The following is a 17417-nucleotide window of genomic DNA, read 5'->3' as shown; positions in this document are numbered from 1 at the left end:
TGACATGGGGAAGTTAGAGAATTAGATAAGGTACATTACATTGGGGTGCCAATACTTTTGCAATTGGCATTAAAATCGAGTTGTGACCCCTCTACTTTTCCTATGTAGGACCTAAAGAATGGTCGTGCCAAATTTCATGCTTGTACGACAGCGGGAAGTTAGAGAATTAGATTAGGTACATTACTGAGGGGTAACAATACTTTTGCACTTAGCATTAAATTATCAAGTTGTGACCCCTTTACTTTTCCTATGTACGACCAAAGAATGTTCGTGCCAAATTTCATGTTTGTACGACACCGGGAAGTTAGAAGTTAGAGAATTAGTGGCGAGTCAGTGAGTGAGTGAATCAGTTAGTCAGTGAGTCAATCAGTGAGGGCTTTCACCTTTATTATGCTCTATTGGGCAAACACAGATCAGTATTTGCCTAGTAGAAAATAAAAACAATGACGGCAAATATGGCAGCAAATACTGACCAAACTAGGATGAAATACTGATTAAAAAATCTTTATTATCATATAACTGTCTATGCACAAGAAACCAAAAAGTAATTAAATCATTGACCTTAAAGCAGTAATCTGAGGATGTGTCACAAAGGTGGCACCAATGTACTTCATGCCTGTTATAAGGGATTTACCGAAAAGATGTGAATCAATCCTTCAAAATAAGAGTAACTTCTTCAGCCTCTCAGTGCTAACTGCTCACAAGTCCACCTGAAAGGCTGAATTACACCCCCATGTATAGTTGTCGGTTTCACCGTAGACCATTGAGACAGTCGCTCAGAAAAGTTGTTGAAGAGTTCTTACGGCAGTCGTTCGTCAGCTTTTACGTAGAGCGATGATTGTTGATAGTTGTTTCCCGACATACCATTCATAGAAGGCAGCTCCATGCCAATTCGTTCGATAGTCGTTTGAATATGAAGGACTGTGACTTTATATCCGATAGTTTTTGATCAACCAGCGACTATTTTTTTGATAAGCTTAACGTCTAGTGACTTATCACTCATCACCCAGTCAGGGTCCATGTTTACTCTGACCAACTAGCATTTGAATTTACTGCGGTGCACAAAAGTGTGATTCTTTTCATTCGTGGAATGAGAATACACGAACCAACAGCTGGGAAACAAGACCACACTGACAACAATATTTTAGACTAGAACAAGGTACTAAAAGCTTAATCCCTTAGTGACCAAGCCTGTTTGTGCCTTAGGGACCAGTATTATGACCCTTTTCAGGAGCTAATGCCATTTAGAGGAGAAAAAATAAAATTTCATATTTTTTGTAGGTATGTGATTTTAAAGAAAGTTTTTTTTTCTATAGTGCACATGAACTTGAGGATTTGCACCCCAAAATGGATATCTGTTTGTCCTGTGTTCAGAAACATACGCGCTGTGGCCGTAATCTTATATCCGTATGCACAATGGTGCCAAACTGAAAGGAGCAGCTGGTAGCTTTCAGAACAGGCATTTTGCTTGAAGGTGATTTAACCTATAGCCCTCTTGTAAATCCCTTGAGTGGCCAAGAGAACCCCCACAAATGACCCCACTTTGAAAACTAGACCCCTTAACGAATTTATCTAGGGGTGTACTGTGTATTTTGATCCTACAGTTTTTGAATGAATCTAAGCAAAGCAGAAGAAAAAAAGATATAATTTTCATTTTCTTTGGCAATTGTGTCATTTTAAAAACAGCTTTTTTTGTATAGCATACATAGGAATGTAGACTTGTACCCCCAAATGGATACTGTTTGTCCCGTGTTCAGAAACATACCAATTGTAGCCCCAATCTACTTACAGGACACATGGCTAGGCCTATAATGGAGGGAACACCCATTGGCTTTCAAGGGCACAACTGAATAAATTCCAATCCTCAGCTTTTCGCATGCGTCCACCATTTTGCCTCTTCACAGTGCACCTGCTCCCTAGCGGACCCAATGCACTGTCAGGAAACAGGCGTACTGTGAAGAGAAGAAGTTTTCTGTAACACAGAAGACAGATTTCTCAGCAGTGTCTTCTTCTGAGCTGTATAGCTGAATAGGGGTTTTCTACGATAAATGTACTGGCGAGGTAACAGAACAGCTTCTTCACTTCACAGCGGCAGGAGCAATTATGTCACGAGAGGACACAAAGCCGGAAATGTATATATAAACGTAATAAAACATAAGCTAACCATTTATTATTATTCTGTTCTATGAAAGCTGCTGTGCCTGCACTAGAGGTAGCAGTGCAGGCGCAGCTGGAGCTCCCTGCTCAGCTATGCCGCTACTCAGCTGACGACAGATTTATCAGCACTATCCTCTCCTAGCTGCAAAACTCAATAGAGATTTTCTAAAAATGTACAGAATAGACCGATAAAACATATTTCAAAAATGTTTAGAATCGCCTGTTCTGTACATTTAAATAAAATAAAAGAGCAATTACTGTTGAAGGATTTATACGAAGAACCAGTTCACATGTAGAATAATTTTCCAGAAGTGATCCGGTAGCTCTCTGAACAGACATGTAATGATATTGCCGAGAAGCAGCTTTTAGAACAGGGCGCGTTGTGCAAGCGATCATTTCCATATCGCTTTTTCTTTCCTGCTAGAGATTAGTGCCTAAACATGCCAGCATCAGCAATCCGCCCTTCAGGAGAGCGCTATCTCCCTCACCATTTACCCAGCTAATGAATGGCAGCAATTAGTAAAATGTAATCCTATCGCACAATCATTTTAATGCTTTTAGCACTCAGAAAAGTAAACACCAAATTAATACTGCCGAAGCCATCTCAGATCCTCGTTAGCAGCAAGCAATTATAGTTCAGCTCCTCAGGTGTAATTAAATGATTGCAATGATTTAGTTCCATAAATGCAAGTTAATTCATAAGCAAGCAACAAATATTCTGGGAGTAATTACCGGAAAAGACACAGCATGAGCGTCTGTGTACCTGGAGAAACGAGGCAATGCCCCCTCCTGCCCGAAGCATGAACACAGAACACTGACCTTCTCTATCCACACATTAACCCTGTTGAAGCTCATTGTTTTGATAGTGATTAGTGAATTAGCATTTCTGCAGTCTAATCCTTCATAGTACATGCCAAGAGGACTTTCACTGCAGCTACATGTATTCCATGTATTTCAGGCCACAATACAAAATATCCCCGTCTTGCCTCTTAAGTAGCAAAATAACTAAATGTTGCCGCACATGTTGCTCCTTTGTAAAAAAAAAAAAAAAAATTTAATCTCTAAAAAAAAAAACGCAAATAATTTAGAATTATTGCCTGTAATTGAAAACAAGTATTATCAAATGACTGGTAATTTTTGCATGAGGTGAGCATAGAAGAACATTTGTGAAATTCACGCTTCCATTACAGTTATTATTATAACCTTTATTTACTGGTTTATGCATCTATTTTAGTTACTGATGATCCTTCCAGCAGTCTTCATTCTTAGGAAAATACTGTGTAATTTTGGTACCATAAAGTATGACTGAAATTTCATTCATTTCACATCAATGCTGTGAATGAAAGGTGGCCAAAGACAAATATGGAGGGTCTTCACCGGTGATGGCATCACTAAGAGCTCCAGTTCGAAACATGTAGATTATAACCTTCTTGCTGGTGTGTTAGCCATGTTCTTACTGAAATCAAGTCTTTTATGCTCTCTGAGGTGCTGGAAACTCTTCATTTTCTTCTATGGCTCTCTGCTTCCGTGCACTCAGTTGGGGTGGAATAGCAAGGCTGGATGAGCCAACGAGTTCTCCAGTTCATTATTATCGAAATTTGATTCATTTCACATCAATGCTACAAACAAGAGGTGGCCAAAACAAATCAGACCTGGAGAGTCTCCACCAATAACTGTTATGATTCACGTCAGTTATTGTCCCCGATGGGCACAGTTTAATTTTCCTAAATCAAGCACACGTACCAGGACCACTTTCTTAGAAAGACAGTTAACTTTAGGACAATTGAGAGCCTAGAATATCACTAGAGATGATGCTCTTGATTATATGCAAACTCAGGACCCAAGTGGCAAGGCAAGAGTGCTAACTATCGGGCCATCATGCTGCCCCTATTTAAGATATGTTCAAGTCTCCAGAAGATTGGGAAGGAAGACAAGAGAAGAAAGAGGTGGTGGGGAGGGAGGGGGTGGGTTTAGGGGGAGAAAGAAGAATAGAGGGAGAGAATAATAGAGAATGATGGAGAAAGAAAGAGTGATACATGATATAGAGGCAGATAATGAGAGAAGAACCAAGGGAAGGAAAGGGAAAAGAAGGAGATACAAGAGAGTGAGAAGAGAAGGAAGCAGCAAAACAAAAAATGAGAGAAGCAGGGAGCGAGAGTGAGAAGAAAGGAGTAGGTGAAAGAAGAAGGTGGGGAGGAACAGAGAGAAGAAAGACGTTTGAGAGAAAAGAAGGTAAGGTCAAACATAGCGAGAAGAGAGGGAGAGTGAAGGAGAGAAGGGAGGAAAGAGAGAATAGGGAAAGGACTATTGGACTGATGAATAGAAGGAAGAAAGTAAGGAAAGAAAGAGAACAGGAAGAAAGGAAATCTATGATTATGTGGAAGAAAGGTATAGTCGTTATAGTACATACAGCTGGTGACAAAAATATCAAATAGCAATAAGAGAGAAGTTACTCATCAATATCAATAAAAAAAGCGATATCTAAATAATGGCTCGAGCAAAAAAAAGAGGAAAACCTAGAAATCCTTTAAACAGATTAAAATGAGCTCTTAAATCATTTGCTGATTTTATGAAAAGACGCCCACCCTGAGAGTAAGGTGTTTTTTTAGCAGGGAACAGTCGCTGTGTATGATGTAACACATGTAAAAAGCAGCACAGCTTGATGGCCAAATGACGCTCTGCCCAGGTGTGAGCTAGGGGCCAACTTACAAACTCCAACGCAATAGCGCCAGATACATGGCAGAATATATCTATACATACAGTCCTAAAGCACTCCTCCTACAGATGACAACCTTCAATATACCTTAGTAGTCACAGACGCAGTGGGTTGTCACTCACTTTGGGGCCTTTTTATGAGTCAGTGGAGAATTATTGCAGAAGTTGCAGCGGAATTTTTTTGCGTGAATTCCATCTCTAAAAACCATGGCAAAATCTGTGGGCACAATTCCTTCCTATTTCCTTGCATTTTCGTATCAAGAAGTGACATGTCATTCTTGATGCAGAAATGTGCATTGGAATTCTGTGAGTAGATTCAGCAGAGTTGTTTTGGTAACAAACCGCACCACATCAGGCTAAAATGTACCACTATACACTATGCCTCGCGCTCATCATCACCATAGCATCTACAGGGTTGGCCATGGAAAAGTAGTCGGGCCCCACACACTAATGAAAGCTGCCTAAAAGAAAATCTGTCTTTATTGTCATTAGCAACCAATCACAGCACAGCTTTCATTTCTCATATCGCTGTGGTAAAATGAAAGCTGCACTGTGATTGGTTGCTATGGGCAACATAGAATTTTTTTTTTAAAGACAGGTTTTATGAGACTGTGGTGCTGGCCACTTTTCTGCAGCCCATCCTGTACAGTAAACTTCAAGCTTCCCATCATTTACATTCACACAGGTGGCATGGAGCTACCTCTCTGAATCAGAGGCACAAGTCTAAATAATAAAACGCACACTTTTCCATCAATCATCTGCCGAGGTTCTACGAGGACAGTTTAACAAAATGGCAAAACCTTGATTTGAGATCATCCTACGCCCTTGAATATATAACAGCGTTTGGGTAGCAAGAAGACAGCACCCCCTGGGCGAACGGATCCATCTTATGATGCAAGTGAACAGACTATAATGGGGTCTGTTTGGTTTCTGGACGGGCTTCTGTCTTTTTACAGGATGAAACAGTGCAGCACGCCGTGCTATTTCATCCAGTTTTTAAACGGAATTCAGTGACGGAACCTCCGATGCTGATGTGAAGGCGCCTTACGTTAGATCAGTGAATTGCTGAAGGCTTTGTTGCATTCTATTGATTGTTAGATTGGGGTTGATTTAACAACATGCTGTGGTAGCCTAAAGCCACAAACATAATTTAGAATTTTGTAACTGTAAACCCTAGCCAATCACAGGTTGGGCCATGGACCCTCTCCAAGTTAATCCCGTGCTCCTGGAAAAGTGCTTATTATTAGTGCATGTCTTTATAGGTTTGTAGAACTCTTACATTACCATAGGAGCCCATACACATACACCTCAGCCAAAATTGTACACCAACTAATGTGTATGGAGGTCTACCGTCAGGAACGCTATCTCTTCTTCTTAAGGAGAGCACCTCGAAGGTGAGTGAGTGAGGATACTTATAAGGCCATTCATGCTCCTCTGGGTAATATGCAAATAAGGGAGATGGAACCTCTGCAGTGCCACTTATTGGGAGGCATTCCTGTAAGTTAATGTTAGACTCTTTATACAAGCCTTCTAACAGTGACTGGGAATTGACTCTCCGTGGATAGCAGATATTAAGGAAAATAAGGATTACAAATGGAGGATTTCAACATATCCATCTCACGTGAGATAAGCTGCTACCAAAAGTGTCTGGCAACGGCTTCTTACCATCCCCCCAATTCAGAATACATATTGTTGTGGTAACTGCAATAGGTCGTATGTCCAAGAAAAAAGAAACAAACTTTGGTTTATTGCACCCTGGTGGCCAATCTAGTGAACTACACTAACTGCAATATGTTGTATGTCAACAGACCAATGAGAAATCGTCATATTCCCTCTCTTTCTATAGAATGAATCAAGGTGATGGAGCAAAAGGGGAAGGTTTTTTGTCTCTCCTGTAAAGTTTGATAGATTTGACATACAACCTGTTGCAGTTACTACAATGATATATGGTTGGCCAAGCTGAGTGTGCATGTATATGGAGGCGTTGGGAAGAATAGCTGCCAGTCAACCATTCGACCAGAAGTATGGACAACTTAAAGGGGTATTCCCATCTCCTCACATTCTGGCTAAGATGATAGACTTATGGCTAAATTTCCAGCCACTTTGCCAAATGTTACAGAAATAGCCAACTGCGACAGACTTACACGGTAACTCTAGTTGAAGTGAATGAGAGTTACGGAAATAGCATAGCTCCATATTATGGAAACCGTGAAGAAGTTTGCCGAACACCCATTCACTTTAATGAGAATTACAGACGCAGAGTACGGCTGCTGCCTTGGTTGTTTCTTCGAGATGTTCAGGAAACCAGCCAAGGGTTTCTCATCTCGGCCAGGAAGTGCAGAGATGCGGGTCGTCCCTTAAAGATGTGGCATATCATGCTCTATGTGTTGACCTTGACAAACACCATAGCCCTAATAACGTTGTGGGCACAGACAGGGTTAAGTTCCCCATTGCTGATTTGGGATGTCAGTCACATTTGCAGCATCCTTCTGTGTCATTGTCTTGTTTTCTTATTCTTCTCTTGTACACTGTAAGTTTAATTACTTTGGAAAGCTGCTTATTATTCGATCTGAAATTTGATGTGCCGATGCATGTAAATCCTGTTAAATGACCGCCCATATCCTTCACTGCGAGTGGCCAACCAGCGGCATATCTCGAAGACAACACGACTCGCCGAGGCACGCGCACCCCCTCCTCCGGTTAACACTGTACTTCTTGCTAACTTTCTCGACTCCATTAATTTTTTAAGATGCTTTTAATAAAGCTGTGGGCTGTGAGGGAGGAGGTACAAGGAGTTTTCTCTCGGTCCACGAGAGTTCCTGCTGGCTTTATGAATATTAATGACAGTGTAATTCTGATTAAAGGGGCTTGTGGGGAAAGCTCTATCAATCCCATAGCTCAACACGACCAGATCGTAGTCCCTTTATGAATTTGGATTTAGACATTAAACTGTGGGAGGGGGACAGAAAAGATCCAGAAAAAACAGACTTAATGCCGTTTCTCCTTCTTAGGAAGAAAGAAATTAGGTGGGTTAATAAATTGGGCAATTAATAATGCCAGGCCTTGAATCAACACATCTGTCTGTAAAGTTGGATACATTGATGAATGCCAAAGAAGGAGACAGGATTATAAAATCATATTACACTGATCAGAGGACAGCTGCAGGAAAGTAGCAGAGACATTTGGCAAGATTTAGAGAAGACTAGTGAAATCATAATTAATGTAATTATTATCACCACCTTATAACGGCATCACCATCGAAGGAGCCCGCTGCGTGGCTGCAACTCCTCAAGGTTATTCAGACAGGCTGCCATATAGTTCCTTCATAAATGCACATAGAAAACCGTCTCTACTTCTCTACCAGGTGTTTCTATGATGGCTCTATATATGTATTCACAGTACATTACTGTATATGCAAGAACTTGCAGACTGAACCAAGGAGATAACTGCAATGGAGGTCATAAAAGACCATATACAGAAATACCACCATTAAAATGTAAACTTTATTGATGGTTTACTAGAATCAAAAATTAGATACCCCAAAACTGAAATACAAACTAGCAGTATTAGAGACCGGGCAGAATAGATATAATAAACTCACCCCATCACAGCCATAGGATAATATTCCTACTGATCCACGACTGGAATAGCCATCCTGATAAGGACGATTCCAACAGGAACCTCCTAATTTTAATCTTATTGCACCCTATCATCAAAAAAGTGCAAAGTACGAAGATATATGATATAATGATAATAATAGCAATAAATAGGGACTAAATCAATAAATAGCAATAAATCAGATTTCCAATCCTCTTATCACAAAATCTCACATGAGGTAGAAAAACATAATATCTGGACCACCGCAATAGATAAGAGGTGCATTTATCACCTCCCCATTACACCTCTGTCAACCAACTTCAAAAATACACCAACAGCCATAATGATCGCAGCATGTTCCATCTTGGTGAGTATTACGCATGCATACAACCCGCATGTCATTGCGTACTTGTTGTGTGGTATCACAAGCGAGCATCACGTAGCGAATTTTTCACGTGTGCAGCCGCCCTCAAATGGCAGCGTGTGATGTGATGGAGGAAATCCATCCACCCACCTACCTAAATTCAACCAATCCAGGCTAACCGCAATGATAAGGAAGCATATCTCCTATGATGTTTAAGTCTCGCTCTCGCAAATCATCTAGGGAAACGCGTTGGGGTCATTTTGGGATTTAGAATCTTCTCATTTGAGATATTGGTTAACATGGGGGTGTTCCAATGCAGGCATAGTGCACCTCATATTCATAGCCGTCATGCATATATCATGTTTATCTACCTCCTGTGAGATTTTGTGATAAGATGATTGGAAATTTAATAGTTCCCTATGTATTATATATCTTGGTATTTTCCACTTTTTTGGCAATAGGGTGCAATAGGATTAAAATTAGAAGGTTCTTGCTGGTGTAACTAAGAATCCAGCACTGAGATAAAACACTTACCAAAGCATCTACTTCTCTGTCTCTCTCACTTTGCAGCTGTTCTCTCCCCCTCCGCCCACTCCCCCTAGACTTCTATGGTTAGCAAGTAGACTGAGCAACACTGGGGGGGGGGGGTGTATTTAAGACATTCACTGTGCGATAAATGATAGATTATTCTGCTGATCAGTGCAGCACCACGTTTTTATACAATAATTGTTGTGTTTTATTATGTTTGTACGTTTCTCTTTGACACTTATGTGTGGACAGCGCTGTGTAAAGACTTGATTTTGTCATAATGAGTTGCTGTTTACACTGGTACTATTTTGGGGTACATACAACTTTTTGATCACTTTTTTGGAAGTAGAGACTAGCAAAAAACTGTAATTCTGCCATTGCTCTTCAGGGCTTAAAGGGGTTGTCCCGCGCCGAAACGGGTTTTTTTTTTTTAACCCCCCCCCCCCGTTCGGCGCGAGACAACCCCGATGCAGGGGTTAAAAAAACAAACAGCACAGCGCTTACCTGAATCCCGGCGGTCCGGCGTCTTCATACTCACCTGCTGAAGATGGCCGCCGGGGTCTGCTCCCTCCGTGGACCGCAGCTCTTCTGTGCGGTCCATTGCCGATTCCAGCCTCCTGATTGGCTGGAATCGGCACGTGACGGGGCGGAGCTACACGTAGCCGGCATTCTGCACGAGCGGCTCCATTGAATACAGCAGAAGACCCAGACTGCGCAAGCTCGGCTAATTTGGCCATCGGAGGCCAAAAATTAGTCGGCACCATGGAGACGAGGACGCCAGCAACGGAGCAGGTAAGTATAAAACTTTTGATAACTTCTGTATGGCTCATAATTAATGCACAATGTACATTACAAAGTGCATTAATATGGCCATACAGAAGTGTATAGACCCACTTGCTGCCGCGGGACAACCCCTTTAATTTAACGATGTTCACCATGCAGGTTAAAGTAAAGGGGTGATGCCAAAAAGTGATAACTTTCTGATCCCTGTGATCACAACCGATCAGAAGAACAGGTGTCCTATGTCCCCATGTGAATAGAGCACCGACCAAGCATGCGTGCAGTCGGTTTGAAACACATCGGTTTCTCCTCCTGATTTGTATGACGATTAAGCAACGATTTAATAAAGAAGGAGTAATTTTATCTTCAAGTACTGGCAGTCCACTTGTTTTCACACTTAGTCCAGACTCACACAACCGGTTTTGAATTGTGGATTCAGTTATCAACATCCGTGCGGACTTGCTGTGGTAAAATGCAAGTATTGAAAAGCATGTATTTTCAAATTTTCCTGAGTGGAAGAAAAATCCCAGCATACTCTATTTTATGTATTGCAGTGTATTCTGTCAGTTTTACACTGATCAGCCTATCAGATCCAGTCGACTAGGCTTCTATAAGTGGCAGACCCAGAAACCATCCTTATACCCCCAAGACCATTGTTATGGTTGCCATAACAAATGACTGAATGATGGTGGTGTCACTCCAGGCTGTAAGAGGGAGCCCCTTTCTTTGTCTAACTGCTTAGATAACACGGTCACTATTGACAGTAGCATCTAAGGGGTTACACTACCAGCATCTGAGAGTTTCAGCAGGATTTGCTTCTGCAGCACTCCTGTGGTTGATCTCTTTGGTACAGTAGCAGTGCTTGCGAGATCACTATGATGTAAACATCTATCAAAGGGCAAAAACTAGTCCTCCCTCATGATGAATACCGGTATGTACTGTATGTCATAGAGCATTAAAGGTTAAATGGCTTTTCTGGGAATTTACTATCAATGATCCATCCTCAGGATAAATCAACAATAATTGATTGGTGGGGATCCTAAGCAGTGGACCCGTGCCAATCAGCAGATACTCCAGCCCGCTGTCAGTGCAGTCGAGCTGGACATCCGCACTGGGGTGGGAGCCAGAAGTGTAATAGAAGGTTTCACTCCCTCAGAAATCAATGATACAAAATTCAACCTCAAATGCCATTTACTTCCATTCCAGTGGGAGTGATGGCTTCTATTACACTTCTGGCTCCAACCCCACTGCGGATGTCCAGCTCAGCTTCCCTGACAGCAGGCCAGAAGATCAGCTAATCGGCGGGGATCCTGAGAGGTGGACCCTTGCTGATCAACGATTGATGACCTATCTTGGGAATAAGTCATCAATAGTAAATTCTTGGAAAACCCCTTTAAAGCTGTTGTCCCCGTTTCTCTCCCTCCCTGGAGAACGACTGTTTCATCTACGCCAAGAGTCAGTCTTCAAGTTGAAAAACTGTTCATGCATTCGGCACAATCATCGAGATGATGACTTGGTCACAATTACATCGACAAGTTTATTCGCTTTGAATTGCTATCAGGTTTCAGCACCATTCTCTTGGTTAGTCTACGTTGAAGCTTTAGCTGACTTTCACTATTGACATTTGTGGTTTTCTTACCTTCTGCATTTGTATAACATTTTAGATGTCTAAGCAACTTACAAACAGATACCAGATCTCCACCCTCCAGCAGGTGAATGGAAGGTGCTCAGATGGCACAGTCACCCGCACGCTGATAACCAGATACCAGGATCTTTCAGATATCCTGAAATGTATGGCCCCTGGCCAGCACTCACTAATTCCTCTTAATCTAGTCGGGTACAGCCTATGAAAGCAATGTTAGCTCATAGCAGAGTTTCCCCAGGGAACAAACAGCTTGTTATTTTAGTCCAGTAGGAGCCTGTGCCAAGTCTGATGCGATGGCACACTCACAATCCAGTGTAGGGCTCCTGGCCGCAGTCAGGGAAGAGACTAGGAGGACAAGCTTGTGTGCGCGGACCTGGCCCGGATCATATTAAACTTTTTAAATATGGAAACACGACAACTCAAGAGAGATCATGTATCAAGAGTCCAATTGTATTCTATGATCAAGATTTTCAATCAGGTTAGAAATAAGAATTAGTATTACCCAAAATGTGTCAGCCTTCTGTATCTGCTGATCGTAAAGCCTTGGTCTCGGGTGCACACATCACCTCTGTAGACATCATTCCTCACTGCACTCTGCGACCAGATCTCCCACAGCAAGGACCTTTTAAAGAGCTAGCTCGTACCATGTTGGACATTCATTCCCTGGCTACGCAACAGGGTTCTTTGATTCCTGTGCGGTTTTGTGATGGCGTTTCATTTGCTACTTAGATTTGATTCAGATAGTTAGCGGTTACGTTTATTGATCGCTGTCTGTCCCGATCATCATACGTTTTCCATACTGTGTGAACTTTGCCAGCACTGGTTTCTGAGTTGTATGATTACTTTTCCGCCTATCACTTCTGGTACCAAGTTTTAGTAATAGCTATTCGACGGCAGTCCGTTGTAGATATCAGCAACTTCTCTGGGGATGCAATCTAGGGATTCCTGTTAGGAAATGTCATTTTCCATCACCGATTTTTAAGGTGAAGAATGAACAATCCCTAAAGGTGACTATACACATTAGACGTACATTTGCTAAAGTCGACATTTTTAGCAATGCCTGTCTACTTTACCCTGATGGCAGAGGTAGGGGAAAATAAAGATTATCTGTCCATTTCTTTTCTTAGGAGATAAGCTGCTGCCAGATATGAGTGGCAACAGTTTTTTTCCCCACTCCATTCGGCTGAGACAAGCATACATGTGAATTATGGTGAGGCAGCTGTCGGCAATGCATTTGGCATACAGCTATCTGATGTGTATGGGCAGCCTTAGATTCGGCTGCCCAAATGCATTTCTGCCTGGCTGAAACGTTGTAACATTTGTATACCGAATTTCCCAGAGGAGCATTACATAGCATTTAACTCTCCACACACCTGCTAATCGGTCACAACAAGCAGAAGCTGTACTCCTCCTGCCCACACCATAGACTCTCATCTAGCCAATCGGAAATCTACCGTATGATGATGAGGAGCAAAAACCCAGAAACAGCTTGTCCATTCATGGTGAACATTTCCTTCTGGAGAAGATTCCGGTTTTAGCTTATATCCCCAGTCATGTTAAAAGGTCATACATTGACTTGTAGTAAAGCTACCTTCTGATAGGAGACACTGCAGAGGCATTGTACCATGTTCCATTTGCATACCAAACTTCCCGAAGGAGCATTAGTTGGACTTTTAAGTCTCAGGCGGCCTGCACAAGGAGTATCTGTACACCTTCGGAACTGAGTGACTGAAATGGAAAACAATGGGAAATGGGAGTCAATATCACTCCTCTTAGAAACACGTCATCCCTGTAATGTGGTAAACTTTACAAGATTGCTGATCTGGGCCTGATATGTACCCATCAGAATTTTAGATACATTTTGCAAAGTTGCTCCCCTTTTCACAGACTATACCAATGCCAAGCAATTTCTAGCAGCAAATATGCTCCATTATAGTAATGGAGCTACACAACATGGTCGAAAGTAGACACCCCTACTGAATAATGTACTTGGTCATTTTAGCCATATCCATTACTTACCAGCAGAGCCTTCAGTCATACTAAGAGCTTAGTGTCTCCATTTGCTACTGGCATAGGATGCCACCTTTTCATTGAGTTTGTATTGTGTATGCCAACTCTGTTGAGTTGAGTTATTCTGAAGTAGAAACGTCGAAGAGCTCAACTAGATAGTGGTAGGCCACAAATCTCAGAGCATGGAACAGTGTGACACATCAAAACCACCTGTTCTCAGTTGCAACACCAATTACTGAGTTTCAGATTGCCTTTGAGAGCAATGTCAACATAAGTACTGCTCATCACAAGCTTCATGAATTGGGTTTCCATGGCTGAGGTGCACCACACAAGCCAAAAGTCAACAAGCATGAGACCTTAATGTCAATTGTGATATCTAGCACTTGACAATTGGAGATGTATAATCTGAAGTTGGATTTTGGCTAATAATGTGACAGTCTCATGAATAAGTATGGGTTTGGCAGATGCCTGGATAAAAACTTAAAGTCGTAATGCATAGTGCCAACTCTGGTTTTATGAAGGATACATAATTTTTGGGCCCGTCTTCGATGGTTTAGACTGTGTCCAATAGATCTACTGAAAAGAGCTGCATACAATGACATTCTAGACTGCTGTTTGCCTCTAACTTTGAGGCAACTATTTATGAAATGTGTTTTCTTGACAGAGAGGTTTGCACACTGACCCAGGCCAAATGTTGTATCTTTTGGAATAAACTGAAACCCCACTTAGGCTAGACCTACCCCATGAGCATACCTAGTCTCAGACAAATGCAGTCATTAGCACTGTACAGTATACATCTGGGCATTTTTTTAAAGAGCAGCACTCTGTGGTGGTGTGAACAGAACCTCACCATCCAATTAAGTGCAGTAGCTGTCCTTACTAATGCTCTGTGTAAATGCTAATCTCCATAAGTGTGTGGAACAGAAAGTCTTCATAGAATAAAGGAGGATAGCATCGTGGAAGGGGTGGGCTGGGGTGTTAATCCCTATGAATTGCCCATGCTTTTGGAATCAGATACTTAACAAAAACATATACATGTGCTGCTCAAGGGTCCATAAAGCTTTTGGTTTTCGTAGCCTTTATTGAATCCCCCCCCCCCACACACACACACACACACACTTACTTTACCCAGAAAGGGACAGTTGTGTCTACGGTCTACATATACCTATACAAATAATACAGAATATGAATGAAATTCTTGGTCAGTGTTACCCAACCTTAGGACACCCCTGGGAAAAAGTATTTTTACATCGGAATGCCACTATTAAATATTTTTATATAAAAAATTAGCAGCTAAAAACACCTCCCTGTTGCAGTGTAATCATATCCAGAGCTTCACTGTCCCTCCTTGCTGCAGTATAATCACATCCAGCTCTCCTCCATCCCTCAAACCTCTCATTCCCCCCCCCCCCCTCCACAGCAGAGTACTTGTGGCCACACCTCTCTTCCCTTTCCCCCAGTAGTATACGTGTAGCATCTCTATCCCCCTTCCCCAGCAGTATACATGTTGCCAAATATCTCTATCACCCTTCCCCAGCAGTCTACCTGTGGTCAAACCTCTTTTCCCTCCTTCCCAGCTTTATACATGTGGTCAAATGTCTCTCTCTCCCCCTCCGTACTAGTACAAATACGTGTGGCCGAGCCTCTTCCGTCCACAGTATACTTGCGCTGAAACCTCTCATCCCCAGGGAGAGAGGTTTGAACTTATTCTTACTTTTTTGTGTAAATCTCAGTGTGGACATCCGACATGCACATGTACCATCCGCTCTTCTCTTGTGTGGCAAGGCAGTAGGATGAGGAAGCGGGCATGGCAGCATGACTGCATTGTGGGTAAAGCTTGGCTGCAGTACTTTTTTTCACCCCACTTCAGGTACCTTTGCATGATAGTCGCCTGAATAATTATTCAAATTAGTGGTTTGGGGCGACTGTCAGCCTGTGTACGCAGACCCCAACAGGGCACGGAGAAAGAGATTGCTCATTTGTCGATAGTCGTTCTGTTTCAGCTCATTGAAAGGAAACGACTGCTGAGCGGATTTTCGTTCAGTATAAACAGAAGTCGTTGCCTTGCTTGCTGCCAATTATCTGCTTATTAATCCCTATTATTGCTAGTTCTGATTCCCTTGCTAGGAGTGTCTTGGCACTCCTGGCAGTTCCTAGCGGAGCCCTGAGATACCGTGGCACCCTAGTTGGAAATCACTGGTCTAAGTAAAGCTTAGCTATTGTACAAAAAAAAGTTAGAAAACTTTTTCATATAAATTACTTCTGTGTTTAGCATTGTCTAGACTGATGCATTGTAACAAACCTAGTAGTTGTGTGAGCAGAACCGGTCAGGACCAAAAAAAAACTTTGAAACAATCCCTCACAAATAAATCATGAGGATGCTCATAGGCAGTAAAGTCTGATATGCCACATTCCATTTACGCTGTGTTATGGCATAAAGAGCGTATTATGAACGTCCCTACATAACCTCATAACCTACTGAATGTCAAAGAAGAACGACTAATCTCACCTTTTCTTGATAGCTGGAATAACTTGTCATGATTTCATGTATGAAATATTCTTACCGTTCAGATTTCAACACCACAAAAAGAACTGAACGATAAAAAGTTATCAAGCAAAAAAAAAAAGAAAAAAAAGAGAGCGCTGGCAATAGTTATCAGAGACCTAGAAATCTGCTAAATAGGATATAGACCGATGTCTCTCTGCGTTTGTATGCCAAGTTAACTTTACTCAAATAAATTACATCAAACTACCTGCACCTTTTATGAGGACAGTGAGGACACCCCAAGAGACACAAAAGTACCTCCGATATAAGAGAGTAAAGGAAATTAAAAATGGACAGCGCTCCAGGTAAAACACGGAATGAAGATTATAGATTAATCAAACTCATCTGGTGTGGTAGCATCTAATAAAGGGTCCCACCTCCACGGCCGTAAACCAAGTAATCCTATACTGAAACCCAAAAGGAAGGTAGACCCAGCGCCAGGAACCCCGATCCATCCAGGACATCACCAAGAGGACTGCAAGCCTTGGTATAGTGTCAGTCAAATCAATAGGAAAACGAGAGAAAGCCAGCACTCAGGAGGCGTATATAATATATATATTATATATATAAATAATGCAAGTAGATTAACTCTATAGGCATTTCCTCTATAGGAGGAATAGCTCACCATATACCCCCTTCCAGGTTAATGCCACAATTTAATTTACCCAAGTAGATTCAATTTTTTTTGTGGCACAGTTTGTTTAGCCTTACAATTACTTTACACTGGGTTTTGTTGTATGAAGATAAGAGAATAACAGTTTTTTTAATGGCTTGACATAAGAGGACTTGCAGCAGAAAGTTATCACAGACAAGTTAACCCTTTCCAATCCAATTTGTATCCTGGTTTTCCTAGGGGGCTTACTCTTTTTCGGTCGGTATACAACGGCGCTATATGCTGGCTAAAGCCAGTACTGCATGAGGTGACACGCTGGATAGGCTCCGACAGCAGAGAGGCTGGCAATATACAGTAAGAGAACCCTGGCAGATGTCTTCCAACATCGGAGCTGTACAGTCTTAAATCATAATGTCTTTAGAGGTCAGACAGTGGATTAGAAAGGGTTAAATTCTGCTACATC

At 41.8% G+C, this 17417-nt stretch overlaps 1 protein-coding gene across 2 annotated transcripts in view; it reads right to left on the bottom strand.

Annotated features, from left to right (window-relative positions):
* The window catches only part of MIPOL1 (mirror-image polydactyly 1), a 314859-nt gene that overhangs the window by 257786 nt on the left and 39656 nt on the right, over window positions 1-17417 (bottom strand). Inside the window, exon 3 of one of the 2 annotated variants that reach the window (XM_066608446.1) lies at window positions 13378-13514. The exons of the other annotated variant lie outside the window; for it this stretch is intronic. Coding sequence (XP_066464543.1) covers window positions 13378-13514 — 137 coding nt within the window. The remainder of the gene's footprint in view (window positions 1-13377; window positions 13515-17417) is intronic. 2 annotated transcript variants of the gene reach the window in all.

Source organism: Eleutherodactylus coqui, chromosome 6 (assembly GCF_035609145.1).
Source record: "Eleutherodactylus coqui strain aEleCoq1 chromosome 6, aEleCoq1.hap1, whole genome shotgun sequence".
NCBI classification, from domain to species: Eukaryota; Metazoa; Chordata; class Amphibia; order Anura; family Eleutherodactylidae; genus Eleutherodactylus; species Eleutherodactylus coqui.
Note: the sequence above shows the minus strand (reverse complement) of the source record. Positions and strands in the feature narration are given on the sequence as shown.